At 44.0% G+C, this 18,346-nt stretch overlaps 1 protein-coding gene across 1 annotated transcript in view; it reads left to right on the top strand.

The window, feature by feature from the left end:
* Positions 1–18,346, top strand: part of LOC126243231 (aldehyde dehydrogenase, mitochondrial) — a 141,732-nt gene that overhangs the window by 114,976 nt on the left and 8,410 nt on the right. Inside the window, exons 7-9 of the mRNA XM_049948148.1 lie at positions 2,402–2,504; positions 3,891–4,075; positions 15,265–15,429. Of these exons, the coding sequence (XP_049804105.1) occupies positions 2,402–2,504; positions 3,891–4,075; positions 15,265–15,429 (453 nt within the window). The remainder of the gene's footprint in view (positions 1–2,401; positions 2,505–3,890; positions 4,076–15,264; positions 15,430–18,346) is intronic.

Genomic DNA, 18,346 nt, shown 5'->3' with positions numbered 1-18,346 from the left:
GATCTCAGGGCCAAGACATCCTCTCTGATGGCTCTATTTGCATCTCTGTCCACATTAAACCCACCAACCACCAACAATACCTGTATTTCAACAGCTGTCATCCTTTTAATGCCAAAAAAAAATCCCTCCCATACTCCCTGGCTGCCCAGGGATGGTGTATTTGCAATGATAAGAACATGATTCCTCAGTATGCTGATAGTCTCATCAATGCCTTCAAAGGGAATCACTATCCCCCAGACCTAGTCTGCAAACAGATCTCCCATTTCATTTCCTCTCACACCCCCAATCTTCCCACCACCACCATAAACTAGCCGCAGAGGAGTGCCTTCTTTTTCGCCCAGAACGACCCTGGACTGGAACAACTGAACCACGTCCTTCACCAGGGCTTTAATTACCTATCATCATGCTCTGCAAAGAGGGACATCCTAACCAACATCCTTCCCACCCCTACTAAAGTGGTGGTCTGTCGCCCACACCACCTCTACAAAATCCTAGTCTATCCCTATGCCACTCCCAATCCCAACCCCTTGCCAGAAGGACCACATCCCTGTGGAAGACAGAGGTGCAAAGCTGCCCATTCCAACCACCCAGCACATCCTATTCCAGTCCTATCTCAGATTCCACCCCATCAGGAGTGGGACCACCTGTGAAAGCAGCCATGTCATTTACTGGCTCTGCTGTACTTATTGCACAACTTTTTGTATTGGTATGATAACCAACCAGCTGTCCACAAGAATGAATGGCCAGCACCAAACCTGTGACACAACTAGCAGCTGAGCATAACATGCTTGATTTCCATGGCTGCTTCCACTTCCCGAGCCATCTGAATCCTCCTCTCCATCACCAGCTGTTTTGAACTGTGCAAATTGGAGTTATCCTTACAACACATCTGTGCTCCTGTAATTATCCTGGCATCAACCTATGGTAACATACTATCCCCACACCCTCCACCCAACAGTTTCCACCCCCTCTTTTCTATCATCTCCTCCTCACAGTCGTCTTCCAGCCTGCACCTGCCCATCTTTCCCTGCTCCTCTCCTTTTTTTCCCCACCTCCCTGCTCACAACCTCCTGATGCAGCACCTGTTGCCATTCTAGTCCCTGCACACTCCACCGAACAGCGTTCCTCTGTCACCCACTGATACACTACCATCCCTTCACCTTCCCCACGCCCTCCAGATTGCTGCTGCCATCCCACATGACAGTTAAATTCAGACTGAGGTGTTGGAGTTGACAGTCATGTGTGCGTGATCTGTGCTTGCTTGTATGTATGAATGGCGTGTCTTTCACTGTTTCTGTTTTGCTGATGAAGGCTTCGGTGGAAAGCTTTGTGTATGTGTCTTTTTAATTGTGCCTGTCTGCAACTCAGTGTCTTCTTTATGGTAAGCAGCAATCTATCTTTTTCTGCATCATTGTTAAACCCTAATGTTTCTTCTTGTCTTTCCTCCAGGCTTCACTTAAACCATTCCCCTTTCTTGCCATCATACCGTTATTAGCTTTGCTACTCTCCACAGTTGTTTTATTTGAGTGTGTATTGTACCTTTTCACTCTCTTCTATCCCACCCAAATATCCCAAACCATTATCTCTTTCCAGTTTTTTTTTTATGTGTTGAATGCTCTCTGTCTCCCTTTCCATGAGACAGCATTCCAAATATATGTTGTTGACATTCCAATTTTAATTCTTGTCTTGTCTTTTCCTGAAAGTTTAGCATGTCCTTGTATGTCCAGAAATTATGAAGTCTCATCTCTTCAAATAATTTGTGCTTGTTACTAGTCATAGAACATACATGCTCTGAACGCTAGTGTGTGTGTGTGTGTGTGTGTGTGTGTGTGTGTGTATACACACATTTCTTTTCTTTGAATATCAGCTGTTACCTAACAGACATATCATGTTGTGTGTTCCTATTAGGTTACGGTGTATTCTTTTCTGTGCAGTTAATTTTTGTACTGTCTAAACAGTTTCAGCATGAAAGAATTATGGCTACTTATAATTATGTAGGATTAACCATTAAAATTAACTCTGTCATTATACAGATAATTTATTTCATAAACAGTCTGTGCCGGCCGCAGTGGTCTCGCGGTTCTAGGCGCGCAGTCCGGAACCGTGCGACTGCTACGGTCGCAGGTTCGAATCCTGCCTCGGGCATGGATGTGTGTGATGTCCTTAGGTTAGTTAGGTTTAAGTAGTTCTAAGTTCTAGGGGACTAATGACGACAGCAGTTGAGTCCCATAGTGCTCAGAGCCATTTGAACCATTTTTTAAACAGTCTAAATATTTTTAGTTGCTTGTAGAAGTGTGTTGTTTCGTGCTATTATTGGACTGTAAATGTGTCATTTCTGAAAGACTGTTTTAGTACAAATAGTTAGATTTAAATATAACATTTTTCATTTTTTGACTTTTAGGTTGGTCATTTGATCATGGAGGCATCAGCGAAGTCCAACTTGAAAAGAGTATCTCTGGAACTTGGTGGAAAGAGCCCGCTAGTAGTGCTTTCTGATGCTGATGGTTAGTAGAGCTTTACATTTGTGATTGAAGAAACAATTCACATGGAAATAATAGAAATATAGCATCTGATCAGCAAATAACTTATACTGCATGTTATAGTTCTCGTAAAATATAAGTAAGGAAATGGTAATCATTAAAAATACATCATTTTAGGAAATATGAGCCTACATTTCATAAGTGTCTATTGGCCCAATGGAGGAGGGAGAGCTATGTTGAGAGGGTGACAGCAAAACAATAAATTAAAGGAATACATGGTATACACAGATGGAAAATTAAAATTAATGCAATAGCAACTCGCAAAGCTTTGATTCAGATTGAGAGCTTATGTTTACTTTTTAAAATGTTCTTGGTGAATCTTCATTTGATTGGTGACTTTATTTAAGACTGAAGTCTGTTTTTGAAGGACTGAGATGGCTGGTATGTTATGTGCCAAATTACTCAGTAAGAATGAAAACAATCAATTTTTGACAACATAATTTAATTGGATGGATAAAAAATCTACTCACAAAGTGGCAGCAGGACACACACACAAAAGAAGGCTATAATTAGCTAAGATTTTGGAGCCAGTGGCTCGTTATTGAAGCAGAAGGGTTTAAGGGGAAGGAAGAGGGGTGAAGGAAAAGGACTGGAGACATGTAGGAAAAAGGGGTAGATTTTGAGAGTTACCCAGGACCGCAGATTAGGGGAGACTTACAGAACGAGATGAGAACAGTGTTTCTTTCTTATCCTGTCTGATAAGTCTCCACTGACGCATGGTTCTGGGTGACTTTCTCAAAATCTACCCCTTTTCTTAGATCTCTCCAGCCTTTTTCCTTCACCCCTCTTCCTTCCCCTTTAACCCTTCGGCCTGAAGAAGCAGCCACTGGCTCTGAAAGCATGCCTAATTACAATCTTCTATTGTGTGTCTGCCCTGCCACTGCGTGATGAGTAGACTTTTTATGTATCCATTTAAATTAGATTATACAGTAAGATTTTCCATTTTCATATTTGACTTAAGTGAGAATTAGGAAGTTGGTGTTGGCAAGGCACTACATTTATGACTTCTCATAATTACAATAAATAACTACTTTGTATGTAACTGCATTCCAATCATTTAATGAGTGGGAAGAAAATAAAGTAGAGAGGTTGGAGCATTTGGTTAATATGTGCTTTCATCATCATCTTGAAGAAAACATTCTAACTTGATTCTTCAAAGTCCCTCTGAAGATTAAATATTTTAAGTAGATATTTACTTCACAGAATTATTTTTGTAATTAATTGTGTAGGATATCTAACATAGTTACCTTCTACTTGGAATCTATATTTTTGAACTGTGTGGCAAAATAAACTGTGTAATAGTCATAAGCAATATTGTACATAACATTTTTAATACCTACTTCATTGCAGTTGATGAAGCTGTTGAGATTGCTCACACTGCCATATTCGCCAACCATGGTCAGAACTGCTGTGCTGGATCAAGAACTTTTGTACAAGAGGACGTGTATAGTGAATTTGTTAAAAAAGCAACAGCTAAAGCTGTAGCACGAAAAGTGGGGGATCCTTTCAGTGATGGCACCGAGCAGGGGCCTCAGGTAAGCTGTGAGACCTATTGGAAACAGTACTTTTGTGTTGTATTAGCAACTCCTAAATGAAGCTCTAGATGATGTAGACTTACTGGATGCAAACTATTGTTGATTCTTGTTTTGTTTGTTAGTGTTTTATAGAAATGTAAATGTAGAACTATAAACATCCATTTCACAATTGTGTATGTATGAATATCATGATGCAGTGGGCTCAGTAATACTTTCAAAAGTGGATATCAGCACTGAAGGAAAACCCCCCTGCGGGTCCGGGGATTAGAATAGGCCCGAGGTATTCCTGCCTGTCGTAAGAGGCGACTAAAAGGAGTCCATCCCCCTCACGGGGGTAGTTAGCGCCTGCGTCCGGAGACGGACGGTTTCACGACCTATAATCGTGGTCTTTTTGGTTTTTCACTTCTCGTTTCTTCCTTCCTTTTGTTGGTTCCTTTCTTTGCTCTTCTCCACTTCACTGTCTTCCTTACTCTTTCCCTTGACTCCTCCTTGCCTTCTCATTGCCTTTTTCTCCTTGCCTTCTCATTGCCTTCTTCTCCTTGCCTTCTCCTTGCCTCCTTCTCCTTGCTTTCTCATTGCCTTCTTCTCCTTGCCTTCTCTGGTCTCCGCCTCGGCGTTTGAGACAGTCTGTCCTCTTTCTCCCTCTCTCTTCTTTTTCCTCTTCTTCCTTCCTCCCTGTGCGTGTCTGAAGGCCGACCCACGCGTTCGCACGCGTAGCCGGTGACGGGGTAACGCGTAAGTCCCCGCCCTGGGTAGACATGTAAGGCACGCGCGTACCCCCTGGTAAAGGCCAGGCCCGGGGAGGGGTGATTGCCTGAGCTGATACCTTCTGACCATGCCGATTGGTCCCTCCGTCTGTTTCTCGGGAGGTGTGACCTGAGGTGTAAACATTCACCTAAGGCGGGAGTGCCCTCTGAGAGGGTCCCCACAAGGGAGGAGCGCGCCATCGGAGACGCTGGCAATCATGGGGGATTCCTCCGCAATGGATTCTACTCCATCGCTTTCGACTTCGACCCACAAACGGAAACGTGACCAGCCAACAGTGACAAAAATACTACCGCCTGCCCCACAGTTCCTCGTAGTTTCTCGATCTGAGGACGGAAAGGATTTTTCCTCTGTCAACCCTTTCGTTATCCAGAAGGGCGTAGATGCCATAGCCGGATCTGTCAAATCTTGTACCAGGTTGCGTAACGGTACCTTATTACTAGAAACTGAGAGTGCCTTTCAGGCACAAAAACTGCTTCGGGCCACACTCTTGTACACGTTCCCTGTCCGGGTGGAGGCCCACCGCACTTTGAATTCGTCTCGTGGTGTAGTCTATAGTAGCTCTCTCGACGGATTGACTGACGAGGAGCTTCAATCTTTCCTCGCTGAGCAGGGCGTGACGGCTGTCCATCGGGTCATGAAAAAGGTCAACAATGACCTTGTACCGACCCGGACACTTTTCTTAACCTTCGATAGTGTTAAGCTGCCATCGCGCATCAAGGCGGGCTACGAGGTTATTTCTGTTCGCCCCTATGTCCCGACACCTACGCGCTGCTACCAGTGTCAGCGTTTCAATCACACTCGACAGTCTTGTTCCAATGCGGCTAAATGTGTCACTTGTGGCAGGGATGCCCATGAGGGTGACTGTCCACCTCCGTCTCCTCGTTGTGTGAACTGTCAGGGTGACCATGCCGCATCCTCCCGCGACTGTCCTGTCTATAAGGAAGAACGCTGTATCCAGGAAATTCGAGTCAAAGAGAAAGTGTCCACCTCGGCTGCTCGCAAGCTATTGGCTAGTAGGAAGCCCACGCTGCTCCCAGCGGGGAAATACAGCACTGTCCTCGCCTCTCCTCGGACTACCCGGGAGGTAGCAACCCAGACATGCGATCTGACCTTCAGCACCACGGTCGTCCGTTCGGCCAGTGCTAAGATCGCGCGGTCGACGTCTCCTCTTCGTCCCATCACCCCACAGACACCAGCCCCTTCATCAGCTTCTGCTAAGACGAAGACCCAGAAGTCAGATGCACGGGCCTTCAAGAAGGAACCGTCCCGTGCAGACTTCCTACGTACCTCGACCTCCCAGCCTTCGTCCGGTACTTCCACCAAACGACCATCCAAGAAGGCTAATAGGAAGCACAGTTCTCCTTCTCCGCCACGGCGCATTTCTTCTCCTGCGCCACCCAGCGGTTGCCGCCCCAGGCCGTCATCCCTTTCGCCTGGCCACACCGCTGGTAGCCGAACATCTGGCCGTTCACCGGCGGAGGAAGCTCCCCCTCCCGGCCATCTTCCCAAGATGGCCGATGAACCTATAGAACCAATGGACGATGACTGTCCGCCTACTGATAGCGGCGGCAGTGCTCGCTCGAAGCCAGGCCCTCAGCGGCCTTCGAGGTGACCCCTTCTCTCATCTTCCTTTTCTTCCGATGGCACTTATTAACTGGAATATTCGCAGCGTTCGCTCCAACCGAGAGGACTTGAAGTTGCTGCTCCGCTCGCATCGTCCGCTCGTCGTCGCCCTCCAGGAAACGAAGCTACGCCCATGCGATCAAATTGCCTTGGCACACTACACCTCTGTGCGTTTTGACCTACCCCCTGTGGTAGGTATCCCAGCTCATGGAGGGGTTATGTTGCTGGTCCGGGATGATATTTACTACGATCCCATCACGTTGCACACCGGCCTGCAGGCAGTTGCCATCCGCATTACTCTCCCCACTTTTACGTTTTCCTTTTGTACCGTTTACGCTCCATCGTCATCTGCCGTTACCAGGGCAGACATGACGCAACTTGTTGCTCAGCTACCTGCACCATTTTTGTTAACTGGAGACTTCAATGCCCACCATCCTCTTTGGGGCTCTCCAGCATCCTGCCCGAGGGGCTCCTTGTTAGCAGACCTTTTCAACCAGCTCAATCTTGTCTGCCTCAATACTGGCGCCCCTACTTTTCTTTCGGACACATCTCATACCTATTCCCATTTAGACCTCTCTATATGTACTCCCCAACTTGCACGCCGGTTTGAGTGGTATGCCCTTGCTGATACATATTCGAGCGACCACTTCCCGTGTATTATCCATCTCCTGCAGCATACTCCCTCTCCGTGCTCCTCTCGTTGGACCATCTCCAAGGCAGACTGGGGGCTCTTCTCTTCCAGGGCAACCTTTCAGGATCAAACCTTCACAAGCTGCGATCGTCAGGTCGCACACCTCACGGAAGTCATTCTCGCTGCTGCTGAATATTCCATCCCTCACCCTACCTCTTCTCCACGTCGCGTACCGGTCCCCTGGTGGACCGCAGCATGTAGGGACGCTATACGTGCTCGTCGACGTGCTTTACGCACCTTTCAACGCCACCCTACAGTGGCGAATTGTATTAATTATAAACGATTACGTGCTCAGTGTCGTCGTATTATTAAAGAAAGCAAGAAAGCCAGCTGGGCTGCTTTCACCAGCACCTTCAACAGTTCTACTCCTTCTTCTGTTGTCTGGGGTAGCCTGCGCCGGCTATCTGGCACTAAGGTCCACTCCCCAATTTCTGGCTTGAAGGTCGCGAATGAAGTCCTTGTGGCCCCTGAGGCTGTCTCCAATGCCTTCGGCCGCTTTTTCGCCGAGGTTTCGAGCTCCGTTCATTACCACCCTGCCTTCCTCCCCCGCAAACAGGCCGAGGAGGCTAGGCCACGTGACTTCCGCTCCTCGAATTGTGAAAGTTATAATGCCCCATTCACCATGCGGGAACTCGAAACCGCACTTGGCCGATCACGGTCCTCCGCTCCAGGGCCTGATTCTATTCATATTCAGATGCTGAAGAACCTTTCTCCTGCGGGTAAAGGTTTTCTTCTTCGTACATACAATCGCATCTGGATTGAGGGACATGTTCCCGCATGCTGGCGCGAGTCTATTGTTGTCCCGATTCCTAAGCCGGGGAAGGACAAGCACTTGCCTTCCAGTTATCGACCTATCTCGCTTACCAGCTGTGTCTGTAAAGTGATGGAGCGAATGGTTAACTCTCGATTGGTTTGGCTGCTCGAGTCTCGACGCCTACTTACCAATGTACAATGTGGATTTCGAAGGCGCCGCTCTGCTGTCGACCATCTGGTTACCTTGTCGACCTTCATCATGAATAACTTCTTGCGGAAGCGCCCGACCGCGGCTGTGTTCTTTGATTTGGAGAAGGCTTACGACACCTGTTGGAGGGCGGGCATTCTCCGCACCATGCATACGTGGGGCTTTCGCGGTCGCCTCCCTCTTTTTATTCGTTCCTTTTTAATGGATCGCCAGTTTCGGGTACGTGTGGGTTCTGTCCTGTCTGACACCTTTCGCCAGGAGAATGGGGTGCCACAGGGCTCAGTTTTGAGCGTCGCTCTCTTCGCCATCGCGATCAATCCAATAATGGATTGCCTCCCAGCTGATGTATCAGGCTCCCTTTTCGTGGACGATTTTACCATCTATTGCAGCGCGCAGTGTCCACGTGTCTTGGAGCGCTGTCTTCAGCGTTCTCTTGACCGTCTTTACTCCTGGAGTGTCGCCAATGGCTTCCGTTTTTCTGCCGAGAAGACGGTCTGTATTAACTTCTGGCGCTACAAAGAGTTTCTCCCACCGTCCTTACGACTCGGTCCCGTTGCTCTCCCACTCGTGGAGACAATCAAATTTTTAGGCCTTACCTTTGACAGGAAACTTAGCTGGTCTCCACATGTGTCATATTTGGCCGCCCGTTGTACCCGTTCTTTAAATGTCCTCCGTGTTCTCAGTGGTATGTCGTGGGGAGCGGATCGAACCGTCCTACTTCGTCTATATCGGTCGATCGTCCGCTCCAAGCTGGATTATGGGAGCTTCGTATACTCCTCTGCACGGCCATCCATCTTACGCCGCCTCAACTCCATACAACATCGGGGTTTACGACTTGCGATCGGAGCATTTTATACCAGTCCCGTAGAGAGTCTTCATGCTGACGCTGGCGAATTGCCACTCACCTACCGGCGCGATATACTGCTTTGTCGGTATGCCTGTCGGCTACTGTCAATGCCCGACCATCCTTCTTATCGTTCCTTTTTTGACGACTCTCTTGACCTTCAATACGGGTTGTATGTCTCTGCCTTGCTACCCCCTGGAGTTCGCTTTCGTCGCCTCCTTCAACACCTTCATTTTTCACTCCCTGCAACCTTTCGAGTGGGCGAGAGCCGCACGCCACCTTGGCTCCAGGCTCAGGTCCGCGTTCACCTCGACCTCAGCTCACTCCCAAAAGAGGTCACCCCCGGTTCGGTCTACCACTCCCGTTTTTTGGAACTTCGTTCGAAGTTCAACAACATGACTTTCATTTATACAGATGGCTCTAAGACCAATGACGGGGTCGGGTGTTCCTTTATTGTCGGGGCACAAAGTTTCCAATACCGGCTCCATGGCCATTGTTCGGTCTTCACAGCTGAGCTCTTTGCCCTCTACCAGGCTGTTCTGTACATCTGCCGCCACCGACATTCTGCTTATGTCATCTGCTCAGATTCCCTGAGCGCCATCCAGAGCCTCAGTGATCCGTACCCGGTTCACCCTTTCGTACACCGGATCCAACGCTCTCTTCAGCAGCTGGTGGACGTCGGTACGCCGGTTAGCTTTATGTGGGTTCCTGGCCATGTCGGTATCCCTGGGAACGAAGCTGCAGATGCCGCGGCCAAGGCTGCGGTCCTCCAGCCTCGGACAGCTTCTTGTTGTGTCCCTTCGTCCGATTTTAGCAGGGTCATTTGTCGGCGCGTTGTGTCGCTGTGGCATGCCGATTGGGCTGCACTTACCGACAACAAGCTTCGGGCCTTAAAACCTCTTCCCGTGGCTTGGACGTCCTCCTCACGCCCTTCTCGGCGAGAGGAGGTCGTTTTAGCAAGATTAAGAATTGGACACTGCCGGTTCAGCCATCGCCATCTGCTGACGGCCGCGCCGGCGCCGTTCTGCCCATGTGGGCACTTGCTGACAGTTCGTCACATTTTAATGTCCTGTCCCGATCTTAAAACACTGCGCCTCGATCTTAACCTGCCTACTACTTTAGATGCCATTTTAGCGGATGACCCACGAGCATCTGCTCGTGTTCTTTGTTTTATCAATTTGACAAACCTCGCTAAGGACATTTGATGATGTTTTTTAATCCTATGCCTGTCAGTCTGTCTTTTATTGTGTTTTCCCTTTTAGTTGTTGTTGTCAACTTGTGCCTCGCGGTGCATTCTTAGAGTAGTCAGGGCGCTAATGACCATTGAAGTTGTGCGCCCGAAAACCCCCAAAAAAAAAAAAAAAAAAAAAAAAAAAAAAAAAAAAAAAAAAAAAAAAACTGAAGGAAAAGACAGACTGCTACTTGCCATAAAGACACATTAAGCTTCAGAGAGGCACAATTAAGAGAGACTTACATGAAGATTTTGGCCACAACCTTTATCAGCAAAAGAGAACCACACACCATTCATAAACACAAGCAGGCACGCTTCATGCACACATGGCTGCCAACTCCAGCATCTCAGGCAGGAATTAGACTATCATGTGTGATGCAAGCAGCAATCTGGAGGGAATGGGAAAGAGGAAGGGATAGTAGGTGCACAGTTGGGGGGGGGGGGGGGAGGAGATGATGCTGTCTGGCAGAGCGTACAGGGACTAAAATTCCAAAATGTGCAGCATCAGGAGGTTGTGGGGCTGGGAGGGGGGGGGGTGGAAGGAGGAGAGGAGTGGGGAAAGATGGGTGGGTATGTTGACAGAGGACAGCAAACAAAGAGGATGGGAGATGAGAAAGGGGGAGGAGATGACAGGACACAGGGGGTGGAACGTGTTGAGTGGAGGATGTGGGGACAGTATGTTACTGTAAGTTGAGGTCAGGATAGTTACAGGAGTGGAGAATGTGTTGTAAGGATAACTACCATGGCTCGGGTAATGAAGCAGCTATTGAAATCGAGCATGTTATGCTTAGCTGCATGTTGTGCCACAGCGTGCCCCATGCTCACCAAACCACAAAAGAGCTGTGGGTTCCATGAAAGGGGGGGAGGGGAGGGGAGAGGAGAGAAGTAGTTGTGGGTTATTGGGTTATGAAAAAAGTTAGTAAATATAACTGTGAAAACAATCAATTACTGACAAAATTATTTAATTGGATAGATAAAAAATGTACTCACCAAGCAGTGACAGAACATACACAAATAACAAATGGTTGTAACTGGCAAGTTTTTGGGGGCCAGTGGCTCCTCCTTCAGGAAAAAAGGCAAAAGGGTTGAAGGGGAAGGAAGAAGGGTGAAGGAAAAGGACTGGAGAGGTCTAGGAAAAGGGGTAGGCTACAGGAAGGTCACCCAGAACCACGGGTGAGGTAAGACCTACCGTACGGGATGAGAAGGAAAGACTAATTGTTGGGGGTAGGGGGGGCTGCATTGAATGAGATTTGAAAACCTGAGAGCTTAAAGGTGGAAGACAGAGTAATATGCAGACAGAGATTAATGCTTAAACATCATGCATGAGTTAATAAGTGTTAAAAGCTAAGAGCATTGTATGTAACAGAGGTGGGAGGGGCTGAAAAATAGACAGGAAAGACAATGAGAGATGTAGATAACTAAAACAGAGTGAAGCAAACAGTAGTTACAGTGAAGAAATGCCGAGATGGTAGAAATTAACATAAATTAAGGCCAGCTAGTTGGCGAAAACCAAGGACATGTTGTTGTGCTGGTTCCCACCTGTGGAGTTCTGAGAAACTGGTGTGTGGGGGAAGAATCCATATGGTGCGTGTGATGAAATAGGGGCCGAGGTCATGAATGTCATGTTGCAGAGCATGCTCTGCAACAGGATATTGAGAGTTGCCAGTATACACCCTCTGCCTATGCTCATTCATCCTAATTGATAATTTAGTGGTAGTCATGCCGATGTAAAGGGCCGAACAGTGTTTACATAACAGCTGCTGTATGACATTAGTTGTTTCTTCACTGTAACTACTCTTTGCTTCACACTGTTCAAGTTTCCTACATCTTTCATTGTCTTTCCCATCTATTTTTCACCACCCCTTTCCCACCTCTGTTACATACAAGGAACTTAGCTTTTCATTCTTATTAACTCATGCATGATGTTTAAGCAGTAATCTCTGTCTGCATATTACCCTCTCTTCCACCTTTAAGCTTTCAGGTTTTCAAATCTTGTCCGATGCAGTCCCCAACAAGCAGTCTTTCCTTCTCATCCCATACAGTAAGTCGCCCCTAACCCGTAGTTCTGGGTGACTTTCTTGAAGTCTACCCCTTGTCCGAGACCTCTCCAGTCCTTTTCCTTCACCCTTCTTCCTTCGCCTTCAACCCTTCTGCCTGAATAAGGAGCCACTGGCTCCGAAAGATTACCAATTACAACACTCTTTTTATGTGTGTTCAGCTGCCACTTAGTGAGTAGATTTTTTATCTATCCAATTAAATAATTTAATCAATAATTGGTTGTTTTCATTGTGGTAGGCATAAAAACACAGATATGTTACTAGTTTTCAAGCAACTGCTCTTTCTTTAGCACACACTCACCACCACCACCACCACCATCACCACCACCACCACCATCCAAAACCAAATGCAACTGCTCATGGCTGCAATGACACCTTTTCCTAAAAAATGAGATTGGGTTCCAGAAACTAGAATCTTTTGCCTTTTCATACTAAGAATTCTTATCTAGATTCATTCTGTGGAATATGAAAAGGGCAGATTGCTACTCACCGTATAGGTAGGATGCCGAGTCACAGACAGGCACAACAAAAAGACTGCTAAACATACACTATATGATCAAAAGTATCTGGACACCCACTAAAACATATGTTTTTTATATTAGGTGAATTGTGCTGCCACCTACTGCTAGGTACTCCATATCAGCAACCTCAGTAGTCATTAGACATTGTGAGAGAGCAGAATGTGGCACTCTGCAGAACTCACTGACTTCGAACGTGGTCAGGTGATTGGGTGTCACTTGTGTCATGCATCTGTATGCAAGATTTCCACACTCCTAAATAGGCAGACATCTGTCCAGATCCTCACACAGTAATTCCAAACTGCATCAGGATTCACTGCGAGTACTATGACAGTTCAGTGGGAGGTGAGAAAACCTGGATTTCATGGTTGAGTGGCTGCTCATAAGCCACACATCATGCCGATAAATGCCAAACAATGCTTCGCTTGATGTAAGGTGCATAAACATTAGACGACTGAACAGTGCAAACATGTTGTGTGGAGTAACGAATCATGGTACACAATGTGGCGATCAGATGGCAGGGTGTGGGTATGGCAAATGCCCGGTGAACATCATCTGCCAGCTTGTGTAGTGCCAACAGTAAAATTTGGAGGTGGTGGTGTTATGATATGGCCATGTTTTTCATGGAGGGGGCTTGCACCCATTGTTTTACATGGAATTATCACAGCACAGGCCTACATTGATGTTTTAAGTGCCTTTATGCTTCTCACTGTTGAATAGCAATTCAGGGATGGTGATTGCATCTTTCAACACGATCGAGCACCTGTTCATAATGCACGACCTATGTCAGAGTGGTTACATTACAATAACATCCTTGTAATGGTCTAGCCTGCACAGAGTCTTGACATGAATCTTAAAGAACACCTTCAGGATGGTTTGAAATTTCGACTTCGCACCAGGCCTCACCGACGGACATCGATACCTCTCCTCAGTGCAGCACTCTGCAAAGAATGGGCTGCCATTCCCCGAGAAACCTTCCAGCACTTGATTGAATGTGTGTCTGTGAGAGTGGAAGCTGTCATCAAGGCTAAGGGTGGGCCAACACCATATTTAAATTCCAGCATTACCAATGGAGGGCGCCACAAACTTGTAAGTCATTTTCAGGCAGGTGTCCAGATACTTTTGATCACATAATATATGCGAGCTTTCGGTCAAAGACTTTTTGGCCGAAAACTCTCACATTCCGCAATCTTTTTGTGGTCTGTCTGTGAGTAAACATCTCTTCTTTTAGTGGGTAGCAGTCTATCCTTTTCATAATATTGTCATTATTCCATCCTGGATTTTCTGTTATTTGATTTTACTCTGTGGAATCATGACTACCCCAAATGAAGAGGAATTGGATGCAGTTTTACCTAGAAAAAATATTAATAACACAGGAAATTATTGAATGTGTAATAAGGCTCAAAAGGAACACTTGCGATTGCAACAGAATAATCTGCAACTAAAGTATGGAAAGTTTGTTCTTATATATGTACGACTGACTTTAAAATTAAGTGAGTACATTACAGAACTTCAGAAAATAAGAGTATAATCCTCGCATACTTCTCAGCAGTTGCTGTCAGTTGTGATAAAGAAAGCCATCCTTTGCATATTTGTCAGCTGCTTGCAGTTCATAGTGCATAATATGTTATATGTTACACAGAATTAAAACAGTTGGCAAGTGTTACTGAAAAGAAAATTTTTGAACATATGGAGAAGTCAAAATATGCTATGAGTGAATAACAAGAGAAAAATTTATTGATTAACAATAAAACAAATTAATACACCAACATAAAGTTATTAGGGAATTATAACAAAGAAATGGTGAATTTTCTGATAAATGTGACAGCGAAAACTGATTCACCATAATAATAATAATGATGATGATGACAATGATTATGATGATGATGATGTTATAATATCAATTTTCTTTACAATTCATATTTTGTTCTTCACAATACTCGTGAAAGTTCTTTGACGAAGTCATATAGTTCCACATCAGAATTTCTCTGCATTAAATCTATTTTCATAGTTGTCTGAATGGAATTTTAACTCTTTAAAGACTATTCCCGAGAATATGTAAATCCATACTAATAATGCTTATTTTTGCCATTCTCATTAGTGAAGGTAGTTGGTTGGTCAGCATTAGTTAACTGAATATTGCCTCTATCAGACTCTGTGGTCAGTAAAATATGGAATACTCCTATTAACTGGCAGAGAGATTCATGGTTGATTATTGATTTTAGTATAAGCACTGTGCTTACTCTGCTTCCCTTAAGCTTCATTTTATTTGACTTACTATCTAAATAAAAAGTAATCAGAGATCTTTCATGATATATTAAAAATTATAACAACTAGGTGTTTGTTGAAATGTAGCAGGTAAAGTAATACTTTAAATATATCATGCTAAAACAGCAAACTTGCAGTAGAAAACAATAGTGACATTAACTATTTACTTAAAACTTCTGCTGTGTGAGACCATGATACTTGTTTATTGATATGCTTAATCATTCACAGATTGACCAGGATATGTTTGAGAAGGTACTTGGTTTAATAAAATCAGGAAAGGAACAAGGAGCTAGACTTGAATGTGGAGGAGATGCTGTTGGTGGGAAAGGCTACTTCATTAAGCCAACGGTCTTTTCCAATGTTAATGATAACATGAGAATCGCTAAGGAAGAGGTAATTATTGCTTTGATATTTTTGTGTTTTAATGTAGTCAATCCTAGTTTATCTAAGAAAGAGAACATATGAACTAGAGTTCTGGAAGGACAGAAGGGTAAGAGTCAGAAGCCCACCAGATGAAAAAAGAGGGGGGTAGGGGATGGTAGTTGTGTATAGAGAAATAGTACCATTAAGAAAATTGTGTGGGGGTGGGGCAGTAATTAGGCCTATCGACACAAACAAGTTGAGGTACACACACCCCCAACAGGAAAAGGAAATACCAGTGACAGGACTACAACACGACGTGTTGCGTGAATGCATTGAAAAAATCTGTTATCACACTTCAGAATGTGTAGCTGTATTAACAATAGTCTAATGCCCTGAATATCTGTCTGACCCAGAATATTATGTAGTCTACCGAAGATGCTTAGAGAAGGTTGCCTGCTGAGACCTGTAGTGAATGGAATTGGCTCTTGAGTTCACATTTTGGGAAGTTATCCACTGGGAAAGTGATATATCTAGTTGAAAAAAAAAACACACTTTTATGAAATATTCTATACATTTTTTAGATATATTATTCATGTTGAAGTCATCTGCAACTCGCATTGCTGTAAGACTTGACTTCAAATCTTTTTTTTACTCTCATCCTGTGATGTTTGCACACTTTATTTCTTCGTTGATAGTCTTCGGTGTCAACATGCTGCATTGTTATAGTGGCTGAAAAATGGGGGGGGGGGGGGGGGGGGAGAAGGGTGGAAGTTCAACACTGACTGCTGTAAATGATGTAGCGAACAGTTGCATAATTGCGTTTCATAGTTCTTTACTCTCATTATTCACTACCCTCCAGTATTGCACAATTATATGGCCAGTTCATTATTGGTAAATGTTGATAAGCCTCATTAATAAGTTGCAGGCAGCTACTGCTACAATAGTTTGCTGCTGAACATCTGTGAGCAGTAAAAACCTAACCACACAGTTCAGTTCTTGCAGAATAATATGATATGCATGACACTATTTTTCAAATAAAGTAAACACACATTGTCATTAATTGTTCTAACACACCACCTATTTGTGTTACTTATTTTACTGCGAAGTTGATGCAGTGTTGTTAATCTAACCAATACATGTTTCACATACGAAAATCAGCCTCGGGACCAAAAATTGGTCCTTTATACATTCTCACAATAACAGGCATTGACACTATACATTGTTTGATGTTTAAGTTACAGTAATTACATTTAAAACATAACCCATTCAATTAACCGAATACTTGAAAAATTCCTTTTTTAACAGTTCCTTCTACCACAAAGGTTACGCTGAATTATTTGTTTAAATAATGAAATTAACAGATATAATTATACAAACAATACTTTTGATGAACATGGCAATTATTTTGGAATTAGTGAAGGGCTGGCTTTGCTAATGTGTTTTTGAATATAGCCAAATAAATACTTTAAGAATGGTAGTAGTTCTTCTTCCAAATGTTTATAATTAGTACAGAATTTATATTTGTTTGTAAGTCAACATTAGAATCTAAGCCATGAAACAATTACTGATTTCACCCTATAATGATCTGTAGCAAAAGATATTAACTAGGAACTGTCAAAATAACTTAGGAAATTAATTACATACACAAAACTAAGCACAAAATTAGACCCGGTGCTATATTCCTCAAGACTGGGGCCCATGGAAATGAAGATTATACTCGTGCATGTTAATGGTAATTAGGCAAAAATGAATTTGAGGCAGATGGCAAAACAGGAGGGGAAGTAAAGAGATCCCAGCTTGCTTCATCACAATACAATTAGCAGGTACTACAGAGATAATATGAGAGAAAATTGCTCCAGATAAGTGTGATGTGATGAAATTGTGCCTATGTTGAGCTGTTTTAAATAAAAAGGAAAATGTAACAATCTGACATTGTTATGGATTCACTTTTGTGAAAGTAAGGGTAAATTCCAGTTAGACTCTGGTTCGTGGCTACACAATTAATATATGAAAAGCCTTGCAGAATGTTAGTGACAAATTTTCCCTGCACATTGTTTTGCATGTTAAACACCACTGTGGCAAGGTGTCCTTTATATTATAATCATTGTATGAGAGCTGTTTGTTACCAATGTTTCTACAAGGACTATCACTCTCAAAATTATTAATCATAACATAATAAATTAATTTGTACATGCCTGCTGTATATGAAATATGAGATCAATTGTACAGTAAAACTTGCTCAAAACAAATCACTTGGGACTAATGTAATTTTCTAAATTGGACAAGTTTCCTGATTACACAAAACTCACTGGGTTAAGTAAAATTTGTCGGGTATCATGCACAAAGGTACAGTAAATTTTTTTAAATTAATCATGTACTGTATTTACGTACCTTCACTCAAGCACAGTAGTACTGTATATTGGACAATAGAACACTGGATTATTACACTAATTGATAAATAACACTGCATTTCTATATTTTTACATGAACTCTAAACTTGTTTGTTATTGTATGTACATACAACTTGGGAGAATCTGTGCGCTGCAAATTTCGGAACATCATTTATGCACACAATGGCTTCTTCAGGCGCATTAATTTTTATAGGGACATATTTTACACCTCCTCTTCTTCCTTTGTTTCTTTTTCATCATCCTCTGTATTGTGGATTTCTATTAAATCTGTTGCAGAAGTGAAAGTGGAGTGAGTTGACAGAAAGTCATCACTTTGAATGTAATCATCTGCACTACATGGAATGTTTCGCATTTTCATTAATTCAGTAGTTGCATTTTATTGAACTTTGATGGCCACAGAAGCGTCTTGTTCTTGACCCCCAAACCCCTCTTTGTTGAAGCACTTGGTGACAGTTTCCGGTTTTATTTCCTTTACTGCCGAGCCAATCCAATTTACTGCATCCAGGACAGAAACTGACCACACATGAGCAAATGCA

Source organism: Schistocerca nitens, chromosome 1, assembly GCF_023898315.1.
Source record: "Schistocerca nitens isolate TAMUIC-IGC-003100 chromosome 1, iqSchNite1.1, whole genome shotgun sequence".
NCBI lineage: Eukaryota > Metazoa > Arthropoda > Insecta > Orthoptera > Acrididae > Schistocerca > Schistocerca nitens.
The sequence above is the reverse complement of the archived record's forward strand: the minus strand, read 5'-3'. Positions and strand labels throughout refer to the sequence as shown.